The sequence below is a fragment of the Oreochromis aureus genome, linkage group 10 (assembly GCF_013358895.1).
Source record: "Oreochromis aureus strain Israel breed Guangdong linkage group 10, ZZ_aureus, whole genome shotgun sequence".
NCBI classification, from domain to species: Eukaryota; Metazoa; Chordata; class Actinopteri; order Cichliformes; family Cichlidae; genus Oreochromis; species Oreochromis aureus.
In genome coordinates, this window is record NC_052951.1 from 17,430,817 (window position 1) to 17,458,357 (window position 27,541).

The 27,541-nt window shown below is 41.4% G+C and overlaps 1 protein-coding gene across 6 annotated transcripts in view; it reads right to left on the reverse strand.

Annotated features, from left to right (window-relative positions):
• Positions 1-2,243: 2,243 nt before the first annotated feature.
• stard13a (StAR-related lipid transfer (START) domain containing 13a) overlaps positions 2,244-27,541 on the reverse strand; it is a 56,669-nt gene continuing 31,371 nt past the window's right edge. For 4 of the 6 annotated variants that reach the window (XM_039618568.1, XM_039618566.1, XM_039618567.1 and 1 more), the window contains 13 exons: positions 14,411-14,482; positions 13,329-13,410; positions 11,988-12,051; positions 10,393-11,708; positions 9,160-9,330; positions 8,412-8,571; positions 8,086-8,284; positions 7,524-7,737; positions 6,483-6,597; positions 5,711-5,962; positions 4,873-5,090; positions 4,225-4,401; positions 2,244-4,142 (listed from right to left, as the gene is read on the reverse strand). In XM_039618568.1, coding sequence (XP_039474502.1) covers positions 4,025-4,142; positions 4,225-4,401; positions 4,873-5,090; positions 5,711-5,962; positions 6,483-6,597; positions 7,524-7,737; positions 8,086-8,284; positions 8,412-8,571; positions 9,160-9,330; positions 10,393-11,708; positions 11,988-12,051; positions 13,329-13,410; positions 14,411-14,482 — 3,158 coding nt within the window. In that variant the 3' untranslated portion in view covers positions 2,244-4,024. Of the gene's footprint in view, positions 4,143-4,224; positions 4,402-4,872; positions 5,091-5,710; positions 5,963-6,482; positions 6,598-7,523; positions 7,738-8,085; positions 8,285-8,411; positions 8,572-9,159; positions 9,331-10,392; positions 11,709-11,987; positions 12,052-13,328; positions 13,411-14,410; positions 14,483-15,810; positions 19,009-20,671; positions 24,431-27,541 lie in introns of those variants that run through there. The other 2 variants (XM_039618569.1, XM_039618571.1) reach the window with 2 other exon arrangements.

Below are 27,541 nucleotides of genomic sequence, written 5' to 3' on the forward strand. Positions count from 1 at the left end.
GTCAATGGAAGGGAAAAGTTCAAGGGGCCGAATACTTTTTGCAAGCCACTGTATATAGCACCAAATCTGAGGTGATATATGTACTAAGAAACCTGAGAACCAGGGTCAGGAAGGGGGGAAAGTAAACTGAGGTGATATGGTACTATGAGGTCTTTAAGATAAGATGGGGCCTGATTATTCAAGACCTTGTATGTAAGGGGAAGAGGCTTAAATTTGGTTATGGATATAACAGGGAGCCCCTAATATGGAATAATCTCCTGTCAGTACTCTCTCTGCAGCATTTTGTATCAACTGACAGCTTTTCTGGGAACTTTTAGAAGAGCATGATAATAATGAATTAAAATAATCCAACCTAGAAAAAACAAATGCATAAACAATTAGTTTTTCAGCATCCCTCTGAGACAGGATGCTTCTTTATAGATATTGTAAGAAAGCAGTCCTGCATATTTATTTAATATGCTCGTATTTTATCATATCCTGGTTAAAAATGACTCCAAGATTCCTCACAGTGCTGCTGGAGACCAAGTAATTGCCATCCAGAGAACATATCTGGTTTCTAAGATTTTTAGGCCCAAATATAGTAACCTCAATTTTATCTCATCTTTTGAAAATTATGGTACATCCAGGCCTTCTCCAGTCTTCTCATCACCTCAGTCTTGTCTATAACTGATTTATTTTTGTCACCTGACTTAAGATGTAACTTCATATATAACTTGACAGTTATATAAGAAAGATTGAGTTACAACTGGCCAACTGCAGTAACTCTTGTATTTGTGACAGAGGCCAGAACACAAAGTGAGTAAAAGCAAAGAAGAAAAGCCCCAGTTGGCTTTGAAGGGTATCTATCACAAATACGTCTGTCAACAACTCTGGAACTCTATTATATATCGTCAAGTTTTCAAAAAGTCTTGAGAAGAATTCTAGTAAGTACAATAAAAAACATAAGGACTTGTGTGCTTTTAGACATCACAAAAACAAATACTATTAAACTGAATACTCTCCATACTGAAACATGTTAGATAACTAAACTATATAAAGTCAATAAATAATGAGCTGAATTTTAAATAAATGAACAAAGACTTTTTAAGCATGCCTTTATTGATTTAGACTGATTGTTACTGTCTCATACAGACACACATAAATGACTCACAAAGTAGAAATGCAGAATGTGGAAAGATGACATGGGCAATTGCATTAAAAAGTAATTTGACATAATAAAATAAGCCTGCAGCTCACGGTGCTTGTAGTGCTGCGTGATGCTGCTCGTCTACTTCAGCCTCACGAGCTCCTCATGTTTAAAACCTCTGGAAATGAACACAAAGTAAATGTTAACATGACAAAACGGTGCCCTACATACAAGATTATTTAGAGTGATGGTGCAGCAGCTGGACTTCCTGTTCCCTCCAGAAGAGGTCCCCCCCTCTCAAATCATTTTGCAGGGTCATCCTGTGTGAGAAAAATATTGATGCTGTTTTAAATCCCTCTGTATTTTTCTGCACATATTAAAGGCCATCATGTCACATCAGTTTTCTGTTACACAGACCATGGCTTCATTTATTGCTTAGACCTCTGCGGCTCCAAGAAAAAAACAAAAGAAACATGTCTGGTTCCAAGTGGATTCATGGGAAAATTATTGATTCAGTAACATTTTTTTTTTCATAGTGTAATTTGCAACATGGTGTTTCTCATTTGTCAGCGCCCATGGAGTAGTGTAGCTGGAGCACACCCACAGTGCAGAGGATCATTGACATGCAGGGGATGTTACTGCATGCCCTACTTTCCTGATAAAACCACTGACATGTTAAATGAGGTAGAAGTTAAAGTAGTGTTTCTGTGTTGTCACAAGAATAACAGACATGGAGGCTGAGGGGAGCAGCAGTCTGTGTTCAAACACCTTCGCTGCCCTCTGCGAGGGTCCCCATCTAACACGGCTAAGTAGGTAAATGTGATGGAGTATTGATCTGAGCATCGGAGTTTTAGTTCCCATCCATTAGTTAAAAGGACTCAAGGAGAGAAGAGTGAAAAAGTCCTCAGGGATGCCCCCCCGATGCTGTGATGACTCTTCATTAACTCAGTTATCTAAAAATACTTTCCATGGCATACTTTCCAGATTCATTCAGACTCCTGAGGGGCAACAGCACCCCTCAGTGGACATGAGGATATATAACACCTGATATTCTTGAATTTACTGAATAATATACACGAGTCAGAGACATAAAACTGAAGACGACGTTTCATTTTTGTTGACATTTGATATTTTTATTCTCATGTTCAGTAACCACGGTTCTGTTTTCTGTCACTTTATCAGAAATAGTCAAGCATAAATCAACCAGGCCTCTCTACCCAGCTAGGTTTGGAGCCTCATCACACACGGCTGAGGGTTCACGTCAAAGACTCTCACTCATTGTCTGTCTTATTATCGCTCACATCCACACACACACACACACACACCCAGCGAAAGGCATCCGCGCGGGATTATGCCAGCACTGTAAAAATATTATAGCCTATCATAGTAACACCATAGCAGCGCCGCCTACAGCTGAAACAATAAGAGTCACAAAGCTTTAGTCTGCTATTGCTTTAGTAGGATAATATATGGAAGGTTCACATTTCAGCATATATCAATATGATAGGAAGACCCTGAAAAACTATGGTGTTTGATCTGCTGGCACAGAAAGCATTGCAGATATTTACAGTACAGCCTGTACATATATTCAAAATGCAGATACACAGGCATCACCGTGCACACTCGCAAACATTTCAAACATGCTTCCCAGAAGCAGAGCAATGGTCACATGTCTTAGACATTGTATAATATGAGAGCAAAAAAACAAAACAAAACAAGCAACAGTGACACAATATACAGAAAGGTAATGACAACAATAACTTTAAAATGGCATTTCATTTAGATAACACTGTAAATAGTGACAATAGAGAACAAAATAAACAGTAATCTCCACAAAATGTATGCTGAGCACGTTCATGGACCCGATGAGTGTTTTCCCTTTATGTGATTCAGATCCCTGTGAAAGTCATTTCACCTGAAACTAGTGCAGCTTTCACAACACAGTGCTGACACATAACTATGTGCTGGTCTTGGTATTTTTAGAGCACAGATGTTTTCTTTGCATTTTACAGTATGTGTAGTTTTTCATTTAACAACTACACATGTATTCATTGATAAAGGAGCAAACCTGCATGTCATGGAGGTTTGCAGTAGTGTATTATTAGTTTAGATTTGAAGATCATCACATACTATCAATGCTGTGTGATTGTTTTTTTATATAAATACTCTACAATGGACTTAGAACAGAAGTAACATTATCTATTTTTCTATTAATAGAAAAAATTTTGTGAAATGTTTTGATCAAATTTGTCATGTATATTCGTCAGGCAGGTAATGTAAAATTAGTTAAGATAATTAATATCTGTTGTATTTATATTCATATAATTTATATTATATGTTATAATATAACTTATATTTAACTTTTCTGTTAGGTACTCTGTTACAGTAACCATGAAAGTGATCGGGTGAAGGTTTGCATATTAAACACTAACCCAACCACTACAGCAGCATCGTCATGATCATACCTGCTGGTGCTGGCTTCCTTACCTCGTCATTGGAAGATTTGGAAGATTAAATCAGAGAAATATAATAATATAATAATGTACTTCCAATAATCTACATGGATACATGAGACCTGGTGTCAAATCACTAAATTACTTTACTGGAAACAAACACTGAATCTGTGTTTTTTAAAGGCTTGGAAAATAATGATTTATGATAAAAATAAGCAGTGATATGTTGTTTAAAGACACCTGATAAAATGACACAAATACTCTTTCCTTCAGTGTGTGTGTCTGTGTGTGTGACATGTACGGTATGGTACAGTAAAGCTTCCTATGGCTCAGCACCGTGAAAAGGCTAAAGTCCATTGCCTGGGTGATTATCCTCCTGGGTCACTGGTTCTCATGCTCAGCTGCTTTGGCAGTGTGACCCAAGACAAAGCTTAATTTCTGGGGTTCAGAGCTTGGCCTCGGGGCTCGTCTGGTCTAAGGGGAGAAAAGAGGAGCGGATCCTCTGGGCTTCATTAACACATAGGTGACCAAATGCCTTGTTGTACCATTCTGGAGATCTTCCCCTGTAACAAGAAACACACTCATTAACGACTGCAGACGCGGTTCAAACATAAGACTTTAAAAACCCTGGAGGTGCATCCACACCTGAGGTCCACTCTGGAGATATGGGTGAGTCTGGTCCTCCCAGTCCCACAGGGCTCTAAGAGGTACTGTGACTCCAGCACAACCCCCCTCACTGATCCTATCGGTGGGCTGTCTTCATGATCGACAGACACACTAACAAGCGCAGAGGAGCCTTTACAGAGGTCTGTACGCCATGATCTAAAGGACACAAGCAGGGAGTTCAGTCAATTTGAGATATTCTTTCTTATTAGGGCTTTGAATATCAATGGTTTATTTTCAGGAACAATTTCATATACTTTCTCGATCGATTGTCGGGCAATTACATTTTTGAAACAGGCAATCAAAATGTTCATATTATTAAATAATAAATGTCTCGTCTTGCCAAGAATAAAAGCTGCAAACTGTCACATATGAAAAACCTGCCTTCATTACATTTGTAGGAGTTGGAGAACATATCAATTTTCTTTCCAACAACTAATCAGCCGCTTGTCACAGCTCTACTTTTTACCCAGTGTGGTATTTTAAAAATTCTCCTGTATGTAAAGCCCTGTTTAAACAGACATACTGTTGCTATTTCTGCTTAATCTTTTCATTCAACACGTCAGTCTTTATGAGAGGGAGAACACCGATTGCAAAAAGAAACTGCAAATGAAATTTAGTTTCCCTGACCTTAGTACCACATATTCACAGGTGGGTTGAGGTGGCATGTTGCAGCAGGAGTACAGGTACACGTCCGTCTGTTTGTCCAGCGTCTCCAGAATCTTCTCCTGCTGTAATTCAGTCTCCCACAGCGGGCGTTCTCTCAGCAGCCGATGCAGCACCTCAGCGGGAGCTGCCGACACCTCGACACACACTCTCCACCTCCTTAGAGGGTTACCGTCTCCTACCTTAGAGAGAAACACATTGGGAGAGTGAAATTATGTAAAGGTGTATCTCAAGGGCAACACCAGAAACAGATTAGAGATTTGACTTTCCTAGACCAGACTAAGTGGTTAGATGTGGATGTAATCAGTATATGTTTCTGACATGAATAAGAACAATATTTCTTATTCATGTCCACTTTAAGCCGTTCTGATATTTTTCTAAAGAAAAATATGCATTTTCCAATTAGTTGGCAAGTGTTTGCTGGCTGTAGCTAGGTTAAAATCAGATGCAAATATAGAGATGCTAAAAAAAAAAAACCTTCAGTTACTAGCAAACTGCAGTGATCGGTATTTGCATGGAAGATGCTGATGGAGGTCTCATGGAGGTTTTGGATGTAGTATTGTGTACCTCTTTGCAACAAATTTCACTGTTGCAATTGCCAGGACCCTCTCACAGTCACAACCACTAGCCAACTGGTTGTGCAACATACTTTTATATAGCACTTTTCCCCAGCAATCGATTGTTACTGGGCGTTACTGACAGCTTCTATGCCTGTATGACTGTGGTCCTAGCTCTGCATCCAGTTTCTTCCAAACCCTCCCAATATCCTCCATTATTCCAGAGATTCAGTAACCACACACACCTTTTTAAATGACAGTTCTGTATGGTCAGTAGTTGAGCGAGACACCCAGCCTTTGCTCTTATCTTTGGCCTCTTTCAGCAGGTTCTGGATTAGTCGTTCTAGGTGTGCATGATAGGATCCTTCCTCATCTTCTTCTTCCTCGTCCACATCCACTTCCTCCTCATGAGCTTTGCAAAGCTCGTCCAGCGGGGGCACCATCAGCTCAGCTTCCATGTAGGAGTTGTGGGACTGGGTCACCATTTCCTCTGGGATCTGTGGAACAGCCAGAGAAAGTGAATCACACTGCACCACTTCAGCTAAATACAAAAACTTTTACAGAGGAAAATGAACTGAGTTAGAAGTTTAAAAGTGTATTACAGCAGCTCCTGTCAGCGCCAACACTTCAGTGACTACATTTTAGTAAAACATTTTAATATCCATTATCTTCTAAACCTATAACCTCACTGGTCATTTGCCTGTGTTGGATGAATTCTGCAGTCCTCTGTGGGTTAAGAAGAGCTAATCATTCAGTCCTGGATGAAAACTCTTCAAACCGCATCGTCTGTTTGTCTTTCTCCCTGAAAGAAGCAGTATACTGTACACGCTCACAGCCTCAAAGTAATGATGAGCTACGGTTTTAGAAATGAGCTCATTAAAGGCAATTATAACGTGGCCTTGACTACTAACCACACAGCAGGGCAAACATCAGTCAGCTTCATGTTTGTTAGTCAGTGTCTTATATAGAGTCGTGTATTATTTCTTTGTGAACAGAAATATTGTATTTGATCCTGACCTGAAACAGACGTTGGCACTCGGTGATCATGTGTGCCAGGCCCTGAGTGGCAGCCAGGTTCTCACTGAGGTCTTTCTGATCGGGTTGGCCTGTAGTGTACTTCCTCTGAATTGACCTTGAGGAATACAAATTATTACTGAATATACAGAACTGTACAGCAGGTGATATATACGGAGTGATTTAATGGACAGAATTATGTGCAGATCCCTAACATGCAAATGATCTTCATGCAAAGTATAGCAAACATTACAACAAGGAAGGGGAATGAGTCAGAGTGGTAGCACTACAAACAGTCATTATAGAGGTGGTTACACCATTTGATTAGCAGAACCTTGCTGCTACTTACCCCATTATTTTCTATGGAAGAAGAAATAAATGTGTACTTCTCTTTTCACAGTGTGTCTGCACTTTTGCTTCGATTTTATTAAATAAATAATGACACATCCGAGGCTTTAAACATCTACTTTTAACACCTGGTAAGGACCAAGTAATATTGAATTTTATCCTCAAATGTAAAACCTTATAACTGAAATGGGATGTATCTTCTTTTTTACCATGATTGTTGATTTTCTAAACGAACTGACATATAATTACAATCTTCATTTATACTGACATTTTTACACTGCTCAGAATAATCGATAAGTGTGAACAAAACTGAGAACCAACTAAATCCTTCTTTTGTTAACTGACTCTAATAGTCGAATGTTTAGTAGTACTTAGATTTGCTCAATTAATAAAATCAGTTACCAATATGAGTAAAAATCAGTTTTCCGGTATCCAAAAGTTATTTAAAAGAGAAATTTGAGAGATATGTTTACATGCAAAAAAATATTTATAAAGACTTGTGTTGTGTGGCATCAGATTTTAGCAAAAGGAGTAAATTTGTGGAATTTATAGAGAACTAAAAATAATTAAAACAGTTTAATTAAATTTAATCAAATGTTTAAGGCAAATATGAGTTTTGAGTCTTATCAAGTTCACTTTCATCAGCTTCTATGTTTTTTATGCAAGAATCAGCGTGTTCATCATCCCATCCCGCACCTTGGTGATAAGGCTTCGCTCTTCAGTATGCTGAGGTGGAAGAGCGACGGCCCCAGACAAACAGCCAGGTTCATGGGCGTCATCTGGTTCTCCTCCACCATCGATGTAACGTCACGCAGGAAGTAGAGCAGCGTCTGCAGAACCTCCCTGTTTTCATCTGGCATTAACAAGATGGCCGCTCGGACGGCCTGCAGTCTCTGCTCCTTTGGGACATCTGAAGAAAAGTATGGACGTGAGGAGCGAGGGGTCAAATAAACAATGTGGTTGTTTTAAACAATAGAAATTCTTCATTATATAGCAAATACTGTTTTTCAGATTTGACTGAAATGTTTACCACATTTTATGATTTTGAATACAATTAACAATGTTGTTTTATAAAATATTGTTGATTAAAGATTGAAGCTGTTTTTTACTGGTTCAGAAATTAAAATGTGATGATCTGATTAGAAGAACAAACAGATCACATATACTGTGTTTGCCTGTTTACTAAGAGCAACTAAACCATTAAAGCTAATCACAGTCTCATGCAAATGACTGCAGGTGTGCCTCTGAGGTGGCTTACACTGGTAAATATGCAGGAAGGTTTCTCCTAGCTTGCTTGTGAGGAGAGGTTCAGGCAGGTCTCTGAAGAACTGTTTGACCATGTCGGCAACATCGTAAGCTGATTGGTCTTCATAGTTCACACAGTCAGGAGACAACTCACACTGCTGCCTCAACGCCTGAATACGAGACTTCACGCCGGACTTCCTGAACAATCCAACCTAAGAGAAGAAGACCAGAAGGGAAGGGGAAGTCACGGGAAAGAGACAGGCAGGGCATTAACTGTTTATCGGCTTATTCACGCCTTCAGTAGCGCTTTGAGAAGGAGAAAGTTTTATTGATTCTAACCTGGTCCAGACAATGTGTTCTGAGGTGGCTGAGGGCTTGCTGTAAACACAGGGGGAGTGGAAAACCACAGCGCTGGACATGGACAATGAGGGGAACCCCGAACACACTCTTCTCTTTGTAGTCTGGCACCTTCATGCGCTTCATAAACTTTGGCACAGACCTAAAAGCAATAGAGAGAATTAGGTGTGTGGCCGAAAAAGTGGTGCATACTTTGATTATCTTCTCTTTATTTAAATGCTGGCTGACAGGAGTAAACAAAGGTCACCGTAAACAAGTCAAAGCTTGCGTTTGGAGAGCATAATCAACTGATGGAGGTGTGTGGGGGCGACAACCTAAAGCCAGTTTGTTCAAACACTGCGGCATGCACGAGCCCAACTGCATGCATGTTTTTAAAAAAATGAAGTTGATGGTTGGCCATATGGTCCTGCTGTTTCAGCTCTTCTGCAGAGTTAATGGAAGCAGTAAAAATAACCACTGCAAAAAGTGTCACACATATAGAACATACTGTACCTTGCTAAGCTGGACCACATAAGGAAAAACAAAAAAGGTTGTTTATATTTTTTATATTTGAGGAAAAAAGACGGGGAGATGAAGAAAGAGGTTTGATAAAGAAATGTATAAAATAGTTTGAGATACTTTGCATGTATGTTTGACAGGCTGTGACTTTCTAGTTTTATAATTAATGAATGACATTCTGGCAGAGAAGAAAAGAAAAACATTTTTTGCAGTGATTGTAATGCACGCCCACCACGTCCAGCCGTGTTTGTTGGACATCGAGTATTTCTCCATGATGGCGGTGAGGCGGAGCAGGGAAAACTTTTGCAGCAGGCTGAGCTGGCCCGCTGATTGGCTGCTGATCTGCAGAGAAGATGCCGGCTGGTTGAGGTGATCTGAAGTTCTGAAACTGGGCCATCGTAGACTGGGATGGGAAGAAAATACCAGCAAACAATCAGACACTGTGATTCAGTCACTGTAAATATGAGTCTAGTTTATTTTGAGTCTTGTTATTATAGTTTTGTGGAACTAGCGTTTATGGAAGAATATAATTGTACTGGTTTAAAACAAAACTTCAGGTTAGACAGATTTGATTTGCTGAAGGCAGCCAGTAGAAACATTACCCAACCTGTTCAATGTTAAAGAGGTCCTCGATTAAAAATCAACCATTCAACCATCAGGGGCTCTTATGATTCTCCAGCAGATAGTAGGAGAAGCATATATTACTTTTGTAATGAACCTAATAAGAACTGTTCACAAAAATGTCAGCATGGATAAATCTGTAGGACGTCTTACGTCTGTTTAGTATTTTATGTCTGCATACTTCTATCCCTCCACTGCAGCTGAACAACTGTTTAGGTGGAGGACAAAGTGAGAAGACTTCAGCTTTGAAAGGCACCCACTTGATTCATCAAGCACAGGCTGCTGGAGCCCGATTTTAACTTCAGAGGAACCATGCAATATATTTGGACTCCCAACATTTATAGTACATGTCCAGAGAGGCATATTTGGACAACACAAAGGGCATCGCACCAATTTTCCAGTACTGGATACTTGACAGAGGTGTTACTAGGCAGCAGTTAAGACTGATCTTTATCTATTAGCTATTTACTCTTACGCAGGCAAGAGAAGGTGAAACATACAAGCTGTAACTGACCCTTTTTTATGGTTTATCATTTAGAATCTATACCACCAATGAAAGTGAGCAACGAGCTGTAAATATAAACACAATTTAACCCAGGATCACCACCCTTTTTACTGTGCACTGCTTCATTAACACTTTGGTTGTGCTCTTTTGGTTTTTCCTCCAAATAAACTCTTGCTTACATACATCATGAGTACTTTGGCGTGCTTCAAGATCTCAGCCATGATGGTAGTGATTACACTGTTAATGTAATCAATAAAATGTAGGGCCAAAACTATAAAAACACAACTCAAGTAGTAATAAAACCATAATTATCCTTTAAAAACCTGAAGGGCTGCTCACCGTGGTCTTGTGAGGGAGGCCCCAACTCCAGAGTCTCTCCTCTCCCGGCTGGTCCCTGTTGAATCTGTGTCATTTAAGGAGACCCCGTCTCTCTCACCTTCGCTGGGAGTGGTCTGGCCCTCCCCTTCCTCCTCCCCCTCCCCCGTCTCCCCTTCGGGCAGCACGCTACGGCTCCAGTGGTTCACAATTTGCTGCAGACCGCTGACATGCTGGATAATGTCATCCAGGTGAGGGAACAGATTGTCCTCTTTCTCCAAGTCCAGCAGGTCTCCTGTGCTGGCATACAAATGGGAGCCTGGCACGTTGTCATAAACACTCACTCTGCTGCCCCGTGGAGCTCCAGGACAGGGTTTAGACAAAGGTTTACCAGACCAGGGTTCACCCAGGCCATTGTCACGGGGAGAAGTTTGGGCATGTACTTGAGGGTCATTGTTTCTGTCACCAGGGGAAGGCGCCAGGCTTTCTATGGAGAGGGCTTTTGGAAAGGTGCCTGGTTTATGGTCTTTGGGGATGTGAATGAGGAGGTTTTCATATGAGTGAAACTGGTTTCTGCCAAACTGGCTCTGACCTTCGGTCCTTTTACCCTGAGAAGGCAACACCATATCCTCCAGATACATGCTGCTTCTCTTGCTGGCAGTGCGGGGCTTTATGCACACAGGCTCCTTCACAGTGAGCTCCACAGTCTCATTGCTGGGGCTTACACTCACTGTGACCTGGTCTTTACAATCCTTGCTAAGACAGTCTTGGGAAATGTCACCATCAGTTTGGTGGTTGTGTTTAGGGCTCTGCTCTAATTGGCTGATAGGCGTACACTGGAGTATCTGCAGCGCCTGAGGTTCCTCCCCCTGTAACACCGGCCCGCTGATGACCAGCGGCGGCCTGCGGTTTGAGCCCTTGCGCCTCGTCGATGGACCCCAAGTACGCATTATTTCCATTCGCCGCAAAAACTCTTTGGCTTTATTCCGCCTCCCTTGCCCATGGCGGCTGCTTTTGATTGGCAGGGAGTTGTAGTGTGGAAGCTCCCGTGGCGGTTGATAGGAAGCAGAGAGGGAGGCCATCGATATAGAGTCGGGCATGGCAGAGGCGGAGTCCTCGCTGTGTAGCGAGGAGATTTCCGTGATCTCCTGCTCACTCAGGTCTGTCAGCACGCTCTCGCTGCTCACTGTGCTGTGCAGACCCTCCCCCTGACCTGTCGGGCTGCTTTCATTGGTGCTGTCAGACAGGAAGTCTTGTAGGCGAGACCAGCGTCGGCTGCTCCACTCGAACGTCCACCTTTTACTGATAGCCAATGGATCATCTTCATCGGAGTCATCACCCTGTGGAAGGAAAAAGGAAGTATGAGCTTTTACTGTCTTAAGTTTAGGATACTAGAAAATAAAAATAGCTTAAATTTATTGAAAGATTTGGGATCCATTGTTGAACAAGCTAACAATTTCACAGTATGAATCAAAATACATTTCATCATGGTGACTGACAGTACACCACACCATAATTTTCAGGCAAGCAAGTACTGTAGCTGTGTATAGAAACTGAGGAACAACAATCAAGCTGCAAAAACTCGTTGTTGTAATTCACTGGAAAAATTTTTGACTTACTTTCTTCTTGGGTTGACTGACGTCCAGTTTCATGGAGGCGCACTTGTTCAGAGTATTCAGACGCCTGCAACAGACAAGCGCACAGTCACATGCTGCATCTAAAGCTGCTGCACTGGATGCAATTTGTCTGTTGTGTGTCTGTTTCCATCTGCACTCTAACGCCGCTCCCTTTCAGTCTCTTTTCTCGCCTTTCACTACCACCTTCTCACATCCCTGCTGGGTCTATTAGTCACTTTCAGATATGCTTCTTCACTGCCTGCTTTAAACTTCTTCTCGGACACTATCTTCGTTGTAGTCTGTCTACACACATGTTCCACGCTGATTTTCTCCTTCTCTTCTTCTACTTTTCTCTGCTGGCATCGCTCCCCTGAAATTGATTTTCAGTCCCGAACACGGCCAGCTCCTTCCCTTCACTTTTCTCCCTTCACCCTGAGGAAAGCTTCCACTGTCTCCACCTTCGGCATTTAGGATGTGATGAGTGGCTCTTTAGCGGGGTGGTGTCTGTGTCCGTGCCTTTAAGACGGGATTGTTAAAAACACGTTTCAGGGCTCATGACCTCTGTCATTTGAAAGGATTTCAGCCCTCTAACAACACAGTAGGAAATCCTCCTTTGTTCACTGTAAACCTCTCTGTCCTCTCATACAAATGGCCAGACAAGAATTGCTCTGCACAACTTGTGTCATTGTGAAAATGACTATATAATTTAACATTTAAACAACACATTATGAGCATGTTTTATAGCTCTTGAGACACTTTCAGGGGATCTGATGTGTGTTCTCTCATGGTATAGCTGTCAGGAGTCACTAACGCTATAATTACCACACCCTCCTCTGCCATAGACACTGGGGAGATGGGGGGTAAGCAGGAGAGAGAAAAGAAGCAGATAAGGAGCAGGATAAGCTGGTGCAACCATGTAAAGCTTTAATAAAATGAAAACAGGAGATCTGAAGAAGAAAGTTCAAACATGTGGAAAGAAACACCACAAAGTTGGGAAGTGTTGGGAAGTACGAGCATCCCCTCACTCCTTCCCCACTACTCTCACCCATTCCTCACCCCCTGCTTTTCCCCCCGAGGGTCTCTCCTCTTTGAATGGGAGATCAGAGTTCGACAGAGGGGAGGGGAAGTGACCAGATCAAAGCTTCAAAGTATATGGGTGGGAGACGTGGATGGGGAGTTCATTAAGGAGAGGGGGGTCAGACATCTAATGAGTAGCAGTTAGCATGAGGCCGCAGGACAAGCCAGAGAACTGAAAAGGAAGCTAGAATTTTTCTGGTCTTAAGTGTGTACGGATGGGGGCATAAGTGTAAACACTGAAATGCGTCGACGCGCCGGCGTCCTTACCGACACAGAGGCTCCACCAGATCCCGGTCCAAGAAGTCGTGGTCCCTTTTAACAGACGAAATGTCAAGCGGAAACTGGGAATCTGGATGAAAGAGACAGAGAAAATGAGTTTTTTAGTTAATGACTAACAGATAACACGAGTCTGCATATTCCTCTTTGAGTTAACTGTTAAAGAAGTCTGCTGCCGCCACTGTTAACACTCCTCATCTGCATCTGAAGTTTTCTGAATGCACACACATACGCACACGCTTTCAAATCTCAAAATAGCTCAAATCCCACAGAGCGCTAAGGCTAAAATGACTCAAGCTTTTTTTTATTTTGGTGATTCTCAGTGTGTGGTTGCAGGCTGCAGGCTTCATGTGTGCCTGGGGAGCAGCCACAGAGTCCCAGAGCCCGGCATCCACAACCCAACATTACTGAAGCTCTCAAGATTTCTCAGAGAAGCTGTGTGTGTGCATGTGTGTGTGTGTGTGTATGTGTGTGCTGCTAAAGATGGACTGTTGTGCTTTAAGAGCTACTTCTTAGATTAGGCCATTTCCTGTTTATGTTTGAAACATATAAAAGATCCAATGATCATCACATGAATAATCGCTATTGGGAAGGGAGGAAGGGAAAAGAAAGAAAGAAAGAAAGAAAGAAAGAAAGAAAGAAAGAAAGAAAGAAAGAAAGAAAGAAAGAAAGAAAGAAAGAAAGAAAGAAAGAAAGAAAGAATTCCTTTGATGGGTAGATGACTGTAAGAAAAGTGGTGGGTGAGGCAGGGTACAAGGAGAAAGGTGGGAGAAAGAAGACAGAAGTAGAAGCTATGAGAGTCCCAGCAGTGATAACAAGGCCTTTCCCATGACCCCTCCCTCCAGACAGGAACTAAAGCCTGGAAATAGAACGCAGTGGCCCAGAAGACGAGGATACAAGGATGGAGAGATGGCAGAAAGAGAGAGAGAAGCACAGATGGTGGAAAAATAAAACAGAGAAAGGACATAGAACGCAGAGAATAAACAAAAGGAGAGATTTGAAAGAGGAGGTCCTTGTGTGAAACAAGGCAGCTGGGTAAAAGCTGGACTTTGGCTCTTCTGTGTGCGTGATACCTTCATACAGCTGGGCGTACTGTGGAAATCCCGCTGCTCGAAGCCAGTCACAAGCCTCCTTAGCCTCAATCTCTGAAAAGCAAAGAAAGCAGTAGAGGCATGTTGAGCGCAAACATCAACATATGTATGTTTTTGATTTGATTTTATCATGTAGGATCTCTACTGTTCAACTATATTTTTAGTGCGATGTATTTTTACAAATTTACAGCTTCTAGTTTGCATTATATATCACCACAACCAATTTTTATGGAGGAAAGTCCCTAAATGATTTCCCTTCTGAGAATCGCAGCCGAACAAGGTCGACATTTTGAAAGTCTTAATTAATAAATTGAAAAACATGATAAATCAAATTAAAAGACAGACTCGCAGTGACTCATTTTCCATGATCCGTCTCTGAGCGTGTTACGGAAACAGAGGAGGAACATCTCAGAAAACGAGACTTCCCTCTGGGAATTAAGAGGAATGATGAGACTGGAAAAGCTGGAAATTTGCCAGAGAAGGATGCACATTATTTTGAGTGGACAAAGGAAGCAGTTTACATTGTCTAACATTACATATGTACTACAGAGAGAAATATCCAATCAGATACACCAGTATAAATGTATAAAGAATAAAACAGGTCTCTCAGGCGCAGCACGGTGCCGCCAACACCTTGAGACATTTTACAGGCATTTGTTTTACTACTTTTTTCCACAAGCCTATGTACTGCACACACCTCTAAACTGGCAGCCCTGAAATGCACAAGTGTGTGGGTATGTGTGTGTACAGTACGCTCACTTTATGAGCAGACACTTATTAAACCGCTCTGCAGCGCCTCTTTGTGCTGACAAAGACATCTTAATAATCTGGTGACAGCAATCATGTGTTTTAAGTGCAATATGACTTAAAATACACACTGAGACATGCTAGGAAAATAAAAATCATAAATAATAAGGAAGTGAAGGAATGGGAAGGCATTTACATGACAAAATAAAAGGTTAAATGATAAGTATTAAAGGTCAAATAAGAGCGATTGTAACTTCATCATTTTACTTTCATGGCTCTTATCTGATATCTCTGTCAAAGCCACACTCATTCACTCTCACAGAGGTGCTGGCACTGCCTGAGAAAGTCACCGCAGAAACACAGAGGACAAAGTTCAGCAGGGAAATAAAAAAAATCTCAGACTTCACCCTCAGAGATGAGAATGGCCAGAGGAAATGATCCCATTACCACAATCCAGCAATTACAACCCTCTTCCAGCATTCTCAGCATAACTCCTCTCTCTAAGTCACATATGAAGCAGCGCTCGGGGTAAAAATATTTCCAGTTCTCTGAAAAAATAGACTGCAGAGACCGAGAGATCCCAGAGAAAAGCATTTCACGGGAGAGAGGCTTTCAAGAGAAACGTGAAAACTTACTGGGAGCTCTCATGGTGTAGGTGATGACATGCTTCTATGCCTTTGTCCTTTGCTCAGACTGACGTTTCCTCTCCATCCCGTTGCACGTCCATTCGCTGCTATAGAGCTTTCCGTCAAGTGGCATTGATTCTGCGCCTTCTTCCCCGCTGCCTTTCCAGCCCGTGTGTTTACAACTCTGCCTCCCTCTTCCAGCCTGCCCCATGCAGGTTTTCTCTTCCCTCTAATTTTCTCCTCAGCCTCCTCTCTCGCACTTTCATCTTAGTTAGGATCTACATACAATATCTCTCTATTTTTACAGACTTTCTGCTTTAGGCTGAATTGAACTCTGCTCTTCTTGTCATGCTTTAATTTCTTACTAATTCCTCAGATTTTTATGTGCTCATTTAAACTTATTTACTTACTTTTGCCCTCACTGCACTCTTTCTACATCCTTATTCCTATCAACCTTTCCTACCATATCCTCCTCTGAATCCTTCTCTCAACAAAAACACCTCCCTCGCATGCTTTCCATTATTCAGCCGCCCCGTTTGCTTCTTCCACTAAATCTACTCATCCTTATTCCCGTCAACTGCACATCTTCGCGTCACATCATGATTGTCATTACCAGCAGTGATGTTGCCCCATAAATTCCATGAAGAAATAATTTCAGTTGACGTTTGCATCTGCCAGACCCCGAGGTCGCAGCCTGACAAGTGGTAGATGCCAGCTTCACATGTCAGCTGGACCTACTGGCTGGTTAGCAAGGACGCTCGAACCTTCCGTCTCTGGGTTTATAGCACAACCCTACACACACTCTGAGCAACAAATGTGTACGTACACACATGCATTAGACACACTAGACATTTAGAAGAGTCCAGATGTTGCCTCCAGTGAGTCAGAGAATGCAACAAGGGTGAGACAGACAGCTGGGGTGGGGAGTGGCAGCTGAGATGGAGGGACCCTGTGGGAACACCACAAGGAGGAAGCCATACCACACCAGCTGTCTGCTTAGTGTATGTTGAGATTTTAAACACTAAAATGCATGCATGCACAGGTTTAAAAATATGCACCACAAAGAGATTGCACCATTTGAATGTGAGGATGGTGATCTGGCTTGATGATCTTCTTTAAGTATGGTTTCTTGACAGCCACCCTTTCACTGAGATCATTTCTGATGAGGCTTCAGTGAACAGTAGATGGATCAACTGAAGGGTCAGATGCATCTCACAGGTCGGTGTCAGGTCTTTGCTTTAACTAAAGAAGTGAGAACAAATTCTGTGTTTTTCTGACAGGATGCTAGTAACAAGGTGCCTAAGCATAACATTTAAAATGGGTTCTTTGCTAAGTTTTCTGTTATGTGTAGACACAACACTGGCTCGTTCCTTGAGTTAGGTGTCGTTTTATGCTTGAATTATTTACAAGTTAACACAAAATGTGCCTCTGAAAATGGTCAGGTACAAGCACTGGACCGAAAATGAGTGAAAAAGCAGCCAATGTCAAAAGAAAAAAGTTGAAAAGCCTAAAATGCAAACACACACACAATGGCATACATCATTGCTATGTTTGTGCATGTGTAATTGGCAACGACAAAGCTGCTCTCAGCACAGGAACAAAGCACTGCCATTCATCTGTGCAGAATTTAATCAAGAGATTAATTAGTACACAAACATATTATTAGCAGGCCACAAAACACCCCAGTGCACGCAGTCAGACGGAGCTAATCCGAGCTGCCCGCCATGCTTTCTTTCAGCATATCTCACTGCACTGGTGCTGAGGAGAATATACGACAACAGGCGGAAAGCCAACAACAGCCAGACAGATGGTATGTGTACGAGTGCGCTCGACTGGGTGTTGGTGTGTGAGTTATGGCGTTCATGTGTGGGACAAAGAGGCTGTAATTTAAAGTGAAGTAATTTCTTACATAACAAGGGTGCCAGCAATCTGACGTAACGCATATAATTCAAACACCCAAATCTCCTCACAGCTTTTTTTAATGAAACTTTGCCTTTCTTTTCTCTACCTTTCATTTCCTGCTTTTCATCCCACACCAGCAACCCCGACTTTTCTGGCAGCCTTTTATCTGTGTTATGTCTGCCTCGTACTGGGTCCCAAGGACCCCAAAGTCCCCTGGATTACATCATTTCCTGTTCTAAATTTCCCATGCGTTCAAAGTGGCATGTGAGCTAAGAACAGCAGCAGGAAGTTCCTGGGCTGAGCATGTCAGTGGGACTCAGATGGAATATTTGCTAAAGTGAACCCCACAAGAGAGCTTTTTTTTTTAGTTTAATTGAATAGATTTTTTTTTACAAGATCTGTCCCTTTAGTCTAAATCACACTGACAATTAGCAGAGACAAATAGCAGAAGCAGAGAACACTATGAGCAGTCACAGACTACATGCACACACACACACACACACAGGATGCCTGGAAAGCTGCCATATTCCTACATACGCTAAAGCACTTAGTCCTTTACTCTTAAAGGTTTTTTTTTTAAGGCAGTGAAGAAAATGAAGAAGGAAGTAAGGGACATTAAAGAGGAATATGTCTGTTCTATCTCATGAAGTGCATCTGTGACAAATACTAAGCTTTGGAAATATACTGTGACACAGAATCAGTGGTAGCATGCACGCATGAAGGACTGCAGAGTTTACACAGCCCTGCATGTATGCGATATGGCACAAATGCAAGGACTGCTGTAATTAAGCAGTTGACCATAATTAATAAAGGCACAGGGCAATACTGAGTGTTACCAGATTAGATTAATAGGATGAGTGAAGAAAAGTGAAGGTCAAGCTGTATGTTTGGTTATGCCATTTTTTCTCCAACAGAGGGTGCTAAAGCATTTTTTTAGAGAAATCAAAAGTAAACCATTATGGTGCTGGGCTAAGTGTCACATATTAGCCCCTTTGCTATTTAGTGATTAGGCTGTTAATTTAAACAGGAAGGATAACATCAGAGCAGAAATGCAGGAGTTGCACTGATTTTATGAATTAAAAATCATGTTAGCATTACATACATGCGCCTCACAATTACCATATTTCAAGCCTTAAACTAAAGAGATGGACTCAATCAACAGTCGGGAGCAGTGAGTCAAATAGTTAAGTGGCTGTCCATAAATCAGATTCAAATTCACAGATTTAGGTAATAATGTCATGTGACTGCTGTGTAGCCATTTGAGTCAATTCAATGAAATTCATTTTTATTTATATAGCGCCAAATCACAACAACAGGAGCTTATATTTTAAAGTATAATACAGAGAAAACCCAGTGATCAAAGGACCCCTTTTGAACAAGCACTTAGCAAAAGTGGGAAGGAAAAGCCTACTTTTAACAGGAAGAAACCACCAGCAGAACCAGGCTCAGAGAGTTGCAATCTGCCGTAAGACACTGATTAGATCCACTATGAAAGCCTTTAACACATCTGTATGTCACCCATACACATTTATAAATCAGTGCAGCAGTTTGCACATTTGCCTAATGCATGAAAAGCCAATGGTTTGGGAACAGGAGGAGACACAAATCCCTTTGTGTCAGGAAGGGCATCCAATATAAAAATAAGTAATCAAATATAGGGGGTTACCTGCTGTGGTAACAACTTGTGAGCAAGGAAGAAGCTCAAAGTAGCTTCATTGTACCTGGAGACATGAATTAAGCACTACTGCTGTTAAAAAGCCTCTGATTTCGGTGACCGGCTGTTTAGGTCACTGAGTTGTGTTGTTTTAAAGGCTGCCTCACACTCGACCAGCTGCTGAGGAGTGGAATGCAACAGAAGTGGGTGAAGGAGACAGTGTGTTTGTGTGGGGGCTGAGAAGAGCGAAGTGCATGTAAGAGTGCAAAAATAGGAATGAGTGAAAGTTATAAAGTCATACCATCACCCAGCACAGGCATAAACTTGCTTCCCCGTCTACATTCCTGTTCATCTCTCTCCTCCGGCATATCACTGTTTTTTTTAGTTACTTCATACATCATCTGGATCTTTGAGACCCATTCATCATCAAGCAGGGATAACACGTAGCACAAGACTTAACACGCTTCTGCTCCTAATTATGTGGCATGGCATTTTGGAGCAGAAAAAAAATTGACCACTAACTGCCTGATGTGTTGCAAGAGCACCAACAAAGCAGCCTTACAGAGAAAGAGCATGCCGTCTTTTTCAATGAACACAGGCGGCCTTTGCGGTGACAGTGTTGCTCTGTTATATTTACTCCTTGGGAAGCTTGAGTCACGTGATAGGAAGTGCAGGAAGTAACCAGTTGGGTAGGGGGAAGAGACAAAAACAAGAACACTACAGCCCTCAAGCATTTGTTATGGCTTCTTTCAGATTTATGAAAGACATCTTTGGAGTGGAAGTGGCTCCACATGTCTGACTAGAAGATGTTTCTTGGAATTTAGAAGTGGGAGAACCACTTTAGGTGGTTACTCTTTCATAGATTTCCCACTGAAGCATAATTAAGGCATCAGGTGGGAACCGCTGTGGAATAGGCCCAATTCCAAACAGGGAAGACGCAATCTAACATTAAAGTCCTGCAATCAGAATCTTCCTTCCCCTGTTTAACAGCTGGAACACTTATCAAAGCACTTTGTGTAAATGTGCACCCAGCACTTTCCTCTCTCTTTCAACAGACAGAACAAGTGATGAGTGATATTTACACTTGGTAGGCTTCAAAGATCTAATGAGAGGTTTTTCAGTTTACCTATCGACCTATTTTCACCCCCTTTTTTTAAGAAGGACGTACACGTGAGAAAAACTAGATACGTTGAAAACTGCATTGACTGCTTAAGTTTTACTGAGACATGAGATTGAATTTAAATCAAATGCATTAAAACATAAAAAAGTCTGACAGGCACATTTCAACTTTGGCAAAACTTTCTCCGTAGCTACCTTGTGCCAGCCTCCGCAGAAGCTGCTTGCGGGCAATGATGCGCGAGAGGCGCAGGGCAGAGCGCCGTCGAGGGGTGTCGCCCAGCCTCAGGTAGTAGTCCTGCCCATCGGGCGTCATGGCCTCCAGGCAGGTACTCTCACCGCTGCTCTCACAGTCACTCTCACTGTCATTACTGGCGCCCTTGGAACTGTGATCCCCGCAGTCTGTACTGTCACCGATTTCCATGTTCCTACTATTTGTGACATCAGCACAGTCTGCACTGTCCTCTGTGCACATGCTGTCAGCGCTCTCATCCCTCGTATTGTCCACACTGTCAGCAGCGGTTAAACTCCTCGTGTCCTCATTCGCATGTTTGGCAGTTTCTGTTACGTTTGCTGTCTCTTCATTCCTTGTAGAATCTGCTCTGTCTGCATCTTCACAGTGCACTAAGGCAGCCCCGTGGACTGTACTCACTGCAGCTTCCACGTCATCCATAAGGGCCATACTGATGTCTACAGTCTCCATAACATAACGTTTAATCTACACTCCAAGTCTCAGGGTGGTGGATTGTTGAGTGAGCACTCCTTGTAAATTCCTGCCTTTAACATGTCCTTACTGGAAGCTAAATCAGCTCCTCTCCCTCCTGCCTCCTCCTTCCGAATCATCACAGTCTAACAAACATGCAGGTTTCATCACACCACCTGACTCAGATGGCAAACACAGGCTGACTGCTCAGCTGAGTTTGAGATGGGAGGAAGACCGACTTTCACAAGGTCCTTCCTTTGGTCACATGACCAGCAACCAATGCCCTGAGCGCTCAGGGAACGCTGCACCGCTTCCTGAGGATCTGCCAAAGAAACAATTTTGGTACGCGCCCCAGGCATTAGTGGGCATATCTGTGAGGGGACACGTAATCAGGACAGGGAAGGGGATAGGCCTGGAAAAATATACAATGCCAGCAGCCATATCCCAGTGCGAAATGGGAAGGAACAAACAGAACAATAGAGCATGTGGATTTGTGAGACGGTGCAGAGGAATGTAAGTAGGAGTAAGATGTTTGCTGCTTATGCTGAGTAGGACTGCAATGCCATTGAAGAATAAACCCACACCATCACATTTAGACCACATGACAGATATACATCACCCACTTTCCCTGCTAGCCCTCCCTTCACAAACCAATACATCTAAATAAATCTGCCTAGTAGCAGATATAGTAAGCTTAAGTCTGTAATATGTGACTGAAAGTTACCACAGAGTAACAAAACTAGGGGATAAATGTGTGGAAAGAAGTGAGTGGAAGAAGAGAAGCCATAGTTTGACCCAGATTTGCAGAATAATGGTTTACCAGGACCTGAGGACACAAGCTGTCACCTGAATTTATTTTAGGGAGGTAATAATAGGCAGGTGAGGTAAGAGAGGGTGTGAAAAAAGCACCATAGCAAAGTCACTTACAGGTCAGCAGTTACAGGACAGTTTTTTTTAGCCTGCAGGCCATATACTGTGAGAAAGCTGGAAGTTACAAGTCCGAAATCCCAGAAATGCCTTTAAACAAATTACTCCCAGTCAAACAAGTGAAACTGTGAAACACAAAATCTGTGATTAGGTTTGATTACACCGCCCTCTTGAGGAAATCAAAATCATGATCTGCACAATTTCTCTGCAAAAGTGGAAGTTTGGACTATCTCTGTTTTCACTCAAGATAAACCAACAAAAGAAAATAAATCTGAAACACTAAGCAGGGCACTGAGTAAACTTCCCATGTGATCTTTGGCACAGACGGCTGGCATAATAATGTAATGGAGAGCTAAGTAATGGAGATGTGTGCAACCAAAGCGGCAAAGGGCAGGGCTGTAGTAAGCAGTGAGTAATATAATATTCATCGCTTTCAGTTACAGCAGGCCACGACAAGACAGAAGCTACATCGACTAGAGATGAGCCTGAAAAATCAGCTACAGCTAAAGTTTGATTAAATACGCAGCTGGAGGACACAAGAAGACATAAAAGGACAGTACGAGGAAATGTGAAGAACCTGCTTGTTGTGAGACCTGAAATTATTGTTGAAATTATGTCAGCATGACAGCTGATTTATGCATTATTCCAAACCTCTTCTTCTCATTAAAATATAAAGCATTATTGATATAAGAGCTCCTACTATGTCTAACCGCTGAAAATGTTGTTTTGGTCTGTTAGTTTCATTGATTTTGAGCAAGCTGTGTTTATGACATTACTTCCATTTCTTTGTTAAGTCATCTGATGTGTCATTATCCCATTTACAGTCACGCTTGGACAAATCCTGGAGGATGTATTTAGGTCTTAAAGCAAATGAGATATTGATCAAAAAGCAGTAGCAACACTTATTACAGTTAACATTATGAAGCCTTTAAGTGCAAGATATCTTTGTTACAAAATAAATGGGATCACCAGATGCTCATAAATCAGCTATTTGTGTAAGAGCATTAAGAAAGAAAAAGAGTTAATATTAGGAAAGAAAGCTGGAGTTCTTATTTTGGACCTTTGATAAGGTTTTAAAGTCATTTTTAAGGACAGTACTAAAGTAAACACTCTGACCTTCACAGCCAGGGCAGACTCACGATTCTGAACATCAAAGCTTGGTCACCTCTAACCTACAGACCAAAAACTAAGAGCTTCATGCCCAAATATCCAAGGCTCTATTAGCTCTTTGAGATGATCTAAAAAGCAGTCAGGACCATTACAGAGAAATGGACTTTAAACAGCAGGAAGCCCTGAGCCATCCAGCGGCAGATAAAATGCAGCTGGGTTTTACTTAAAGCTGGCTGAGTATTTTCAGCGCAGAAGTCAAAGGTCATCCTGAGTACGAGGCAAACTAAGCACCACGTCCAGTTTACAGAGAAATGAAAATAAATCCTAGTAGGAAAGAGATGATTCAAGATGATTTCACACAGGGCCGTGCACAAGTCTTGAGCTACCCCTCATTTTATTGTATTTCCCAAGGAAAATGGCAAATGGGTGCATACGTGTGCAAATGGACATACCGTATATATGTTTTTTTAATTAAATGTGGAAATACAAACACAGCGGCGTGAACGCCTACCATCTCATATACTCACAGCAGTGAGCGTCATTATTTAGTTCACTTAATTGTTGCCAACTTGCCAAATTTGCCGCAGGATTAAGCAACAGTATTCTCAAAAAATACTTTCTAGTGAAATACTGTATTATGCAAGTGTCTCATGCCACCCCTTATTTCATTCTATTTTCCGGGGAAAATAAGAAATAAGCACAGTGATTTATGCTCAAACATAAATGCAAATACAGTATATAAGACAAAAACAGAGTCTGTACAGCTCTGATGAGCGATTTGGCATGACTGCCTGTGTTCTTCAGCAGCATCTGAACTCTGTTAGACAAGCTTTTTGTAATATCTTTAAGTAGATTTTTTTTAAAAAAAGATGATCCCACACTGCTTCAGTTGGGATCATTTTCATGATGAAAGTGGAGCTGTTGCTGATCAGATACATTTTAGATGGTATTGCATGGTGAATCGAACTCTGATGGTGCTTTTCTGTATTTGTAATTCCATCAGTTTTGACCACATCTCCAAAACGCAGCTCCAAATCACAACAGAGCCTCAACTGTGTTTTACTTATCTCTGTAGATACTCCTCCTGACATCCTGAAACAGTTCAAACTTATGGTAAATTTAGATTCCATATGACCTGTTGCCACCGATTTTTAGTCCAGTTCTTGTGTAATTTGGCATTACTCACCCTTTATTCTGTTCTCTACCTTTAAAAATGGCTTCCTGACAACCACCCCATCCACTGAGAGCATTTCTGATGAGGCTTGAACAGTAGATGGATCAACTGACATGTCAGACCCATCTCTGAGGTCATGTGTCAGGATTTTTTTTCCATACTCCTTAAGGACGCGACTTTCAGATACTGGTCATCTCCTGTAATCTTTAGGATTACAGCAAATGAACCAAAAAGATCTTCCCAAAGGTGTTTGGGATCATTTAGAATCACACTGGTTGAAACTATAACTACTATCAAACTATGTTATCTTTGGTGTTTTTCATAGATTAACTAAAGAAACGGGAACAAATTATGTATTTTTCCAACAAGCAGCTAGTACGAAAGTGAATCAGTTATTTGCTAAATTGTTATGTATAGACACAAACACAAGTAATGTGTCTTTTTATGTTTAATAGTCAGGTACAAGGACTGGACTGAAAAGACCTTCAGAAAATCTGGAGAACTATTACTCGACCAATTTAAATTGACAACAAAGTTTGACTCCTGGAAGCAAAATATGAAAAAATGCAGGATGGTTCAAGACTTTTGCACAGTCCTGTGTGTTTGTGTAAATTCTTTCTTCTGCATCGGTGTTTTCTAACAAACTGACACGCACACGAATACATAAACTCCCACAGCAAAGAAACTCAGGCTCGCAAAAGCCACATTCAAAGGAAGACCCACACTTACTACTAACTCAAAAATCTGTGGAATTACAACTAAATCCAGGTGTTATGTACTCTCAGTTCTCTCTCACACACACAAAGATACACACACTCTCTGCTTTTTTGCATCTGCTTCTTGACTTTTGCTTAATATGCACAATCTTTGAATTACATCTGGTAATCAGTGTAGGGTTTCTTTTTTTTTTTTTAAAGATGCTCACATTATTTGCCATGACTACATGTCAGTGAATTTAATCCTGTGCCTTTTATCATCGTCAGAATAAAATCAGCCTCGTCTGGAAAATCACTTACAGTTTTTCTTTTCTGTTGTGAAACAACAACAACAACAAAAAAAAAACCCAAACAAAAATACAAAACAGGTTTAAATTCATAACATTTGACTAGCATGGATTCTCCAGATATTCCACTTTCCTGACTAATTCATAGGGTGGAAAATGCACTGCTGAATACCAGCATAACTGTAAGGCCAGATGTGCACATTTTTAAGGATTCCCCATCCCCGTATCGGATCCAGACAGATATGAACTGTGTGCCTTTGAGCTGATGTGTTCAGCAGTAGGATGAAGGAGGGGTGCTGGATGAGGGGCTGTGGGTTTGGGGCTCTGAAAGGAGGATGGAAGGGCTAGAAATAAGGAAAAAGAGGATTACTCAGCCAGCAGGTGTTCTCTGATGCTTCCTTAGGCAGATACTCTCTTACTAATTGTGCACAAAGATTCACTAAAGCAACAAACACTGTAGTAGCTGTCCTTCATGCAACACTGAAAAAAAGGGATTGGCCAACTCTTGGATTTACGTAAGCATCTTGCGTGTATTTAACATAAGTGCATCATGCTTTAAAGTTAAGTGTAACTATATAGTCTAGAAACTACATGATATGCAGAGAGGCTAGATTAAATTGTTCATATCATGTTCGAGTGAAGTAAGTCAATAACTTTCAGTCTCGTACACTTTGGATCGTGGTTTCAGGAAGGCTTCGATCTCAGTCAAATCGAGCAGCCGCTTCTACTTTTTTTTGGTATACCGAAAAAAGTAAATTGGGTGGTTGTTACATTAAAAAGTCTAACTTGTAATTTAAACACAATAATTTCATGTTTCTATGAACATAATTAAATCATGAAGGATGTGTACGAAATTCAACAACTTAATTTGTCCTTGTTGAGATGACATGATACAATCTAGTAAGAGTGGTTAGTTGCTGAACTCATGAAATTCACAAGATCGCATTTAGATGTCAAACTGCAGGAAAATCACTGGAGTTACAAGAGGCAGACAACTACACACACACACGCAATGTATGCTATTGCTATTTATTGTGGATTAACCTGTCAAGGACAAAACGCATAAAAAAAACTTCTGCATCAAGCCTTGAAATCATAGCTTTCCTGCTTTTGTTAAGTCTGGATTGGTGGCATGGTGGTTAGTGCTGTTGCTTCACAGTAAGAAGATCCTGGGTTCAAATCCACAATCTGGCTAGTTTGCACTGGTTTCTCTCTGGGTATTCTGGTTTCTTCCCACAGTTAAAAGCCATGCAGTTGTTGGAGTTAGGTTAATTGGCTCTGTCAATGTAAGTGCAAATGGTTGTTTGTGACTGACTGGTGAGCTGTCCAGGGTGTACCCTACCTTGAAACCTATCACTTCAGCGTTATTTCCCAGCCCCTGCAACCAGGATAAAGATAGGAGGATGGTAGTTGTTGTAGATCCATTGAATTCTTATGGTAACCAGGATCTAGACTTTGTTGAATATTATGTAATATGAAGACAACATGTAGTATTTAAGTGACCAAGTAGTATTGGGGTAAAAGTTATTGAATAGTGTTGTTAAATAAAATGACAAAATTGTGAAGGATTAAAATATTCCAAGAGCTCAACTTACTTCATCTAAACATGTTTCAATTGTGTTTTATGAACACAAAATGCACAGGTTTATTGAATATGAACAAGTTGTGTTGATTGAACTCAATTGTTTAAGTTTCTGCCAAAGCAAAACATTTGTGTGCAACCAATGTCCACTATTGAATCAAGTAAATCCAACATGGCCTTTTTTTCAGTGAATGCTGAAAACAATCTTTAGCAGTGCTCCAGCATCATTTTGCTGGCCGTGCATGCAATCTATCACTGCTAAGCACTGTAATACACCATGAATAGGCACACTGACTTTGACCGACATCCTGGTCTGTGGTGGTTTGTGTTGTCGTGAATGTGGGAATGTTCATCGTTTAATTTGCTTAAGAGGCGCACATCTCGGTAATTACATTAAACCGAGGGGACAGCTGCAGCTCTCTGACGCACAGTTTAGAGAGGGAGAGAGAGAGAGATGGTAAACTCTGCGCATCCAGGCCACTGTAAATACAGAGCAAACCCAGCGACCCTTCCAAAAAAAAGGGGGGTAGGGAAAAACCTGCTGCATTGTGAGAATATTTCACTCCTTC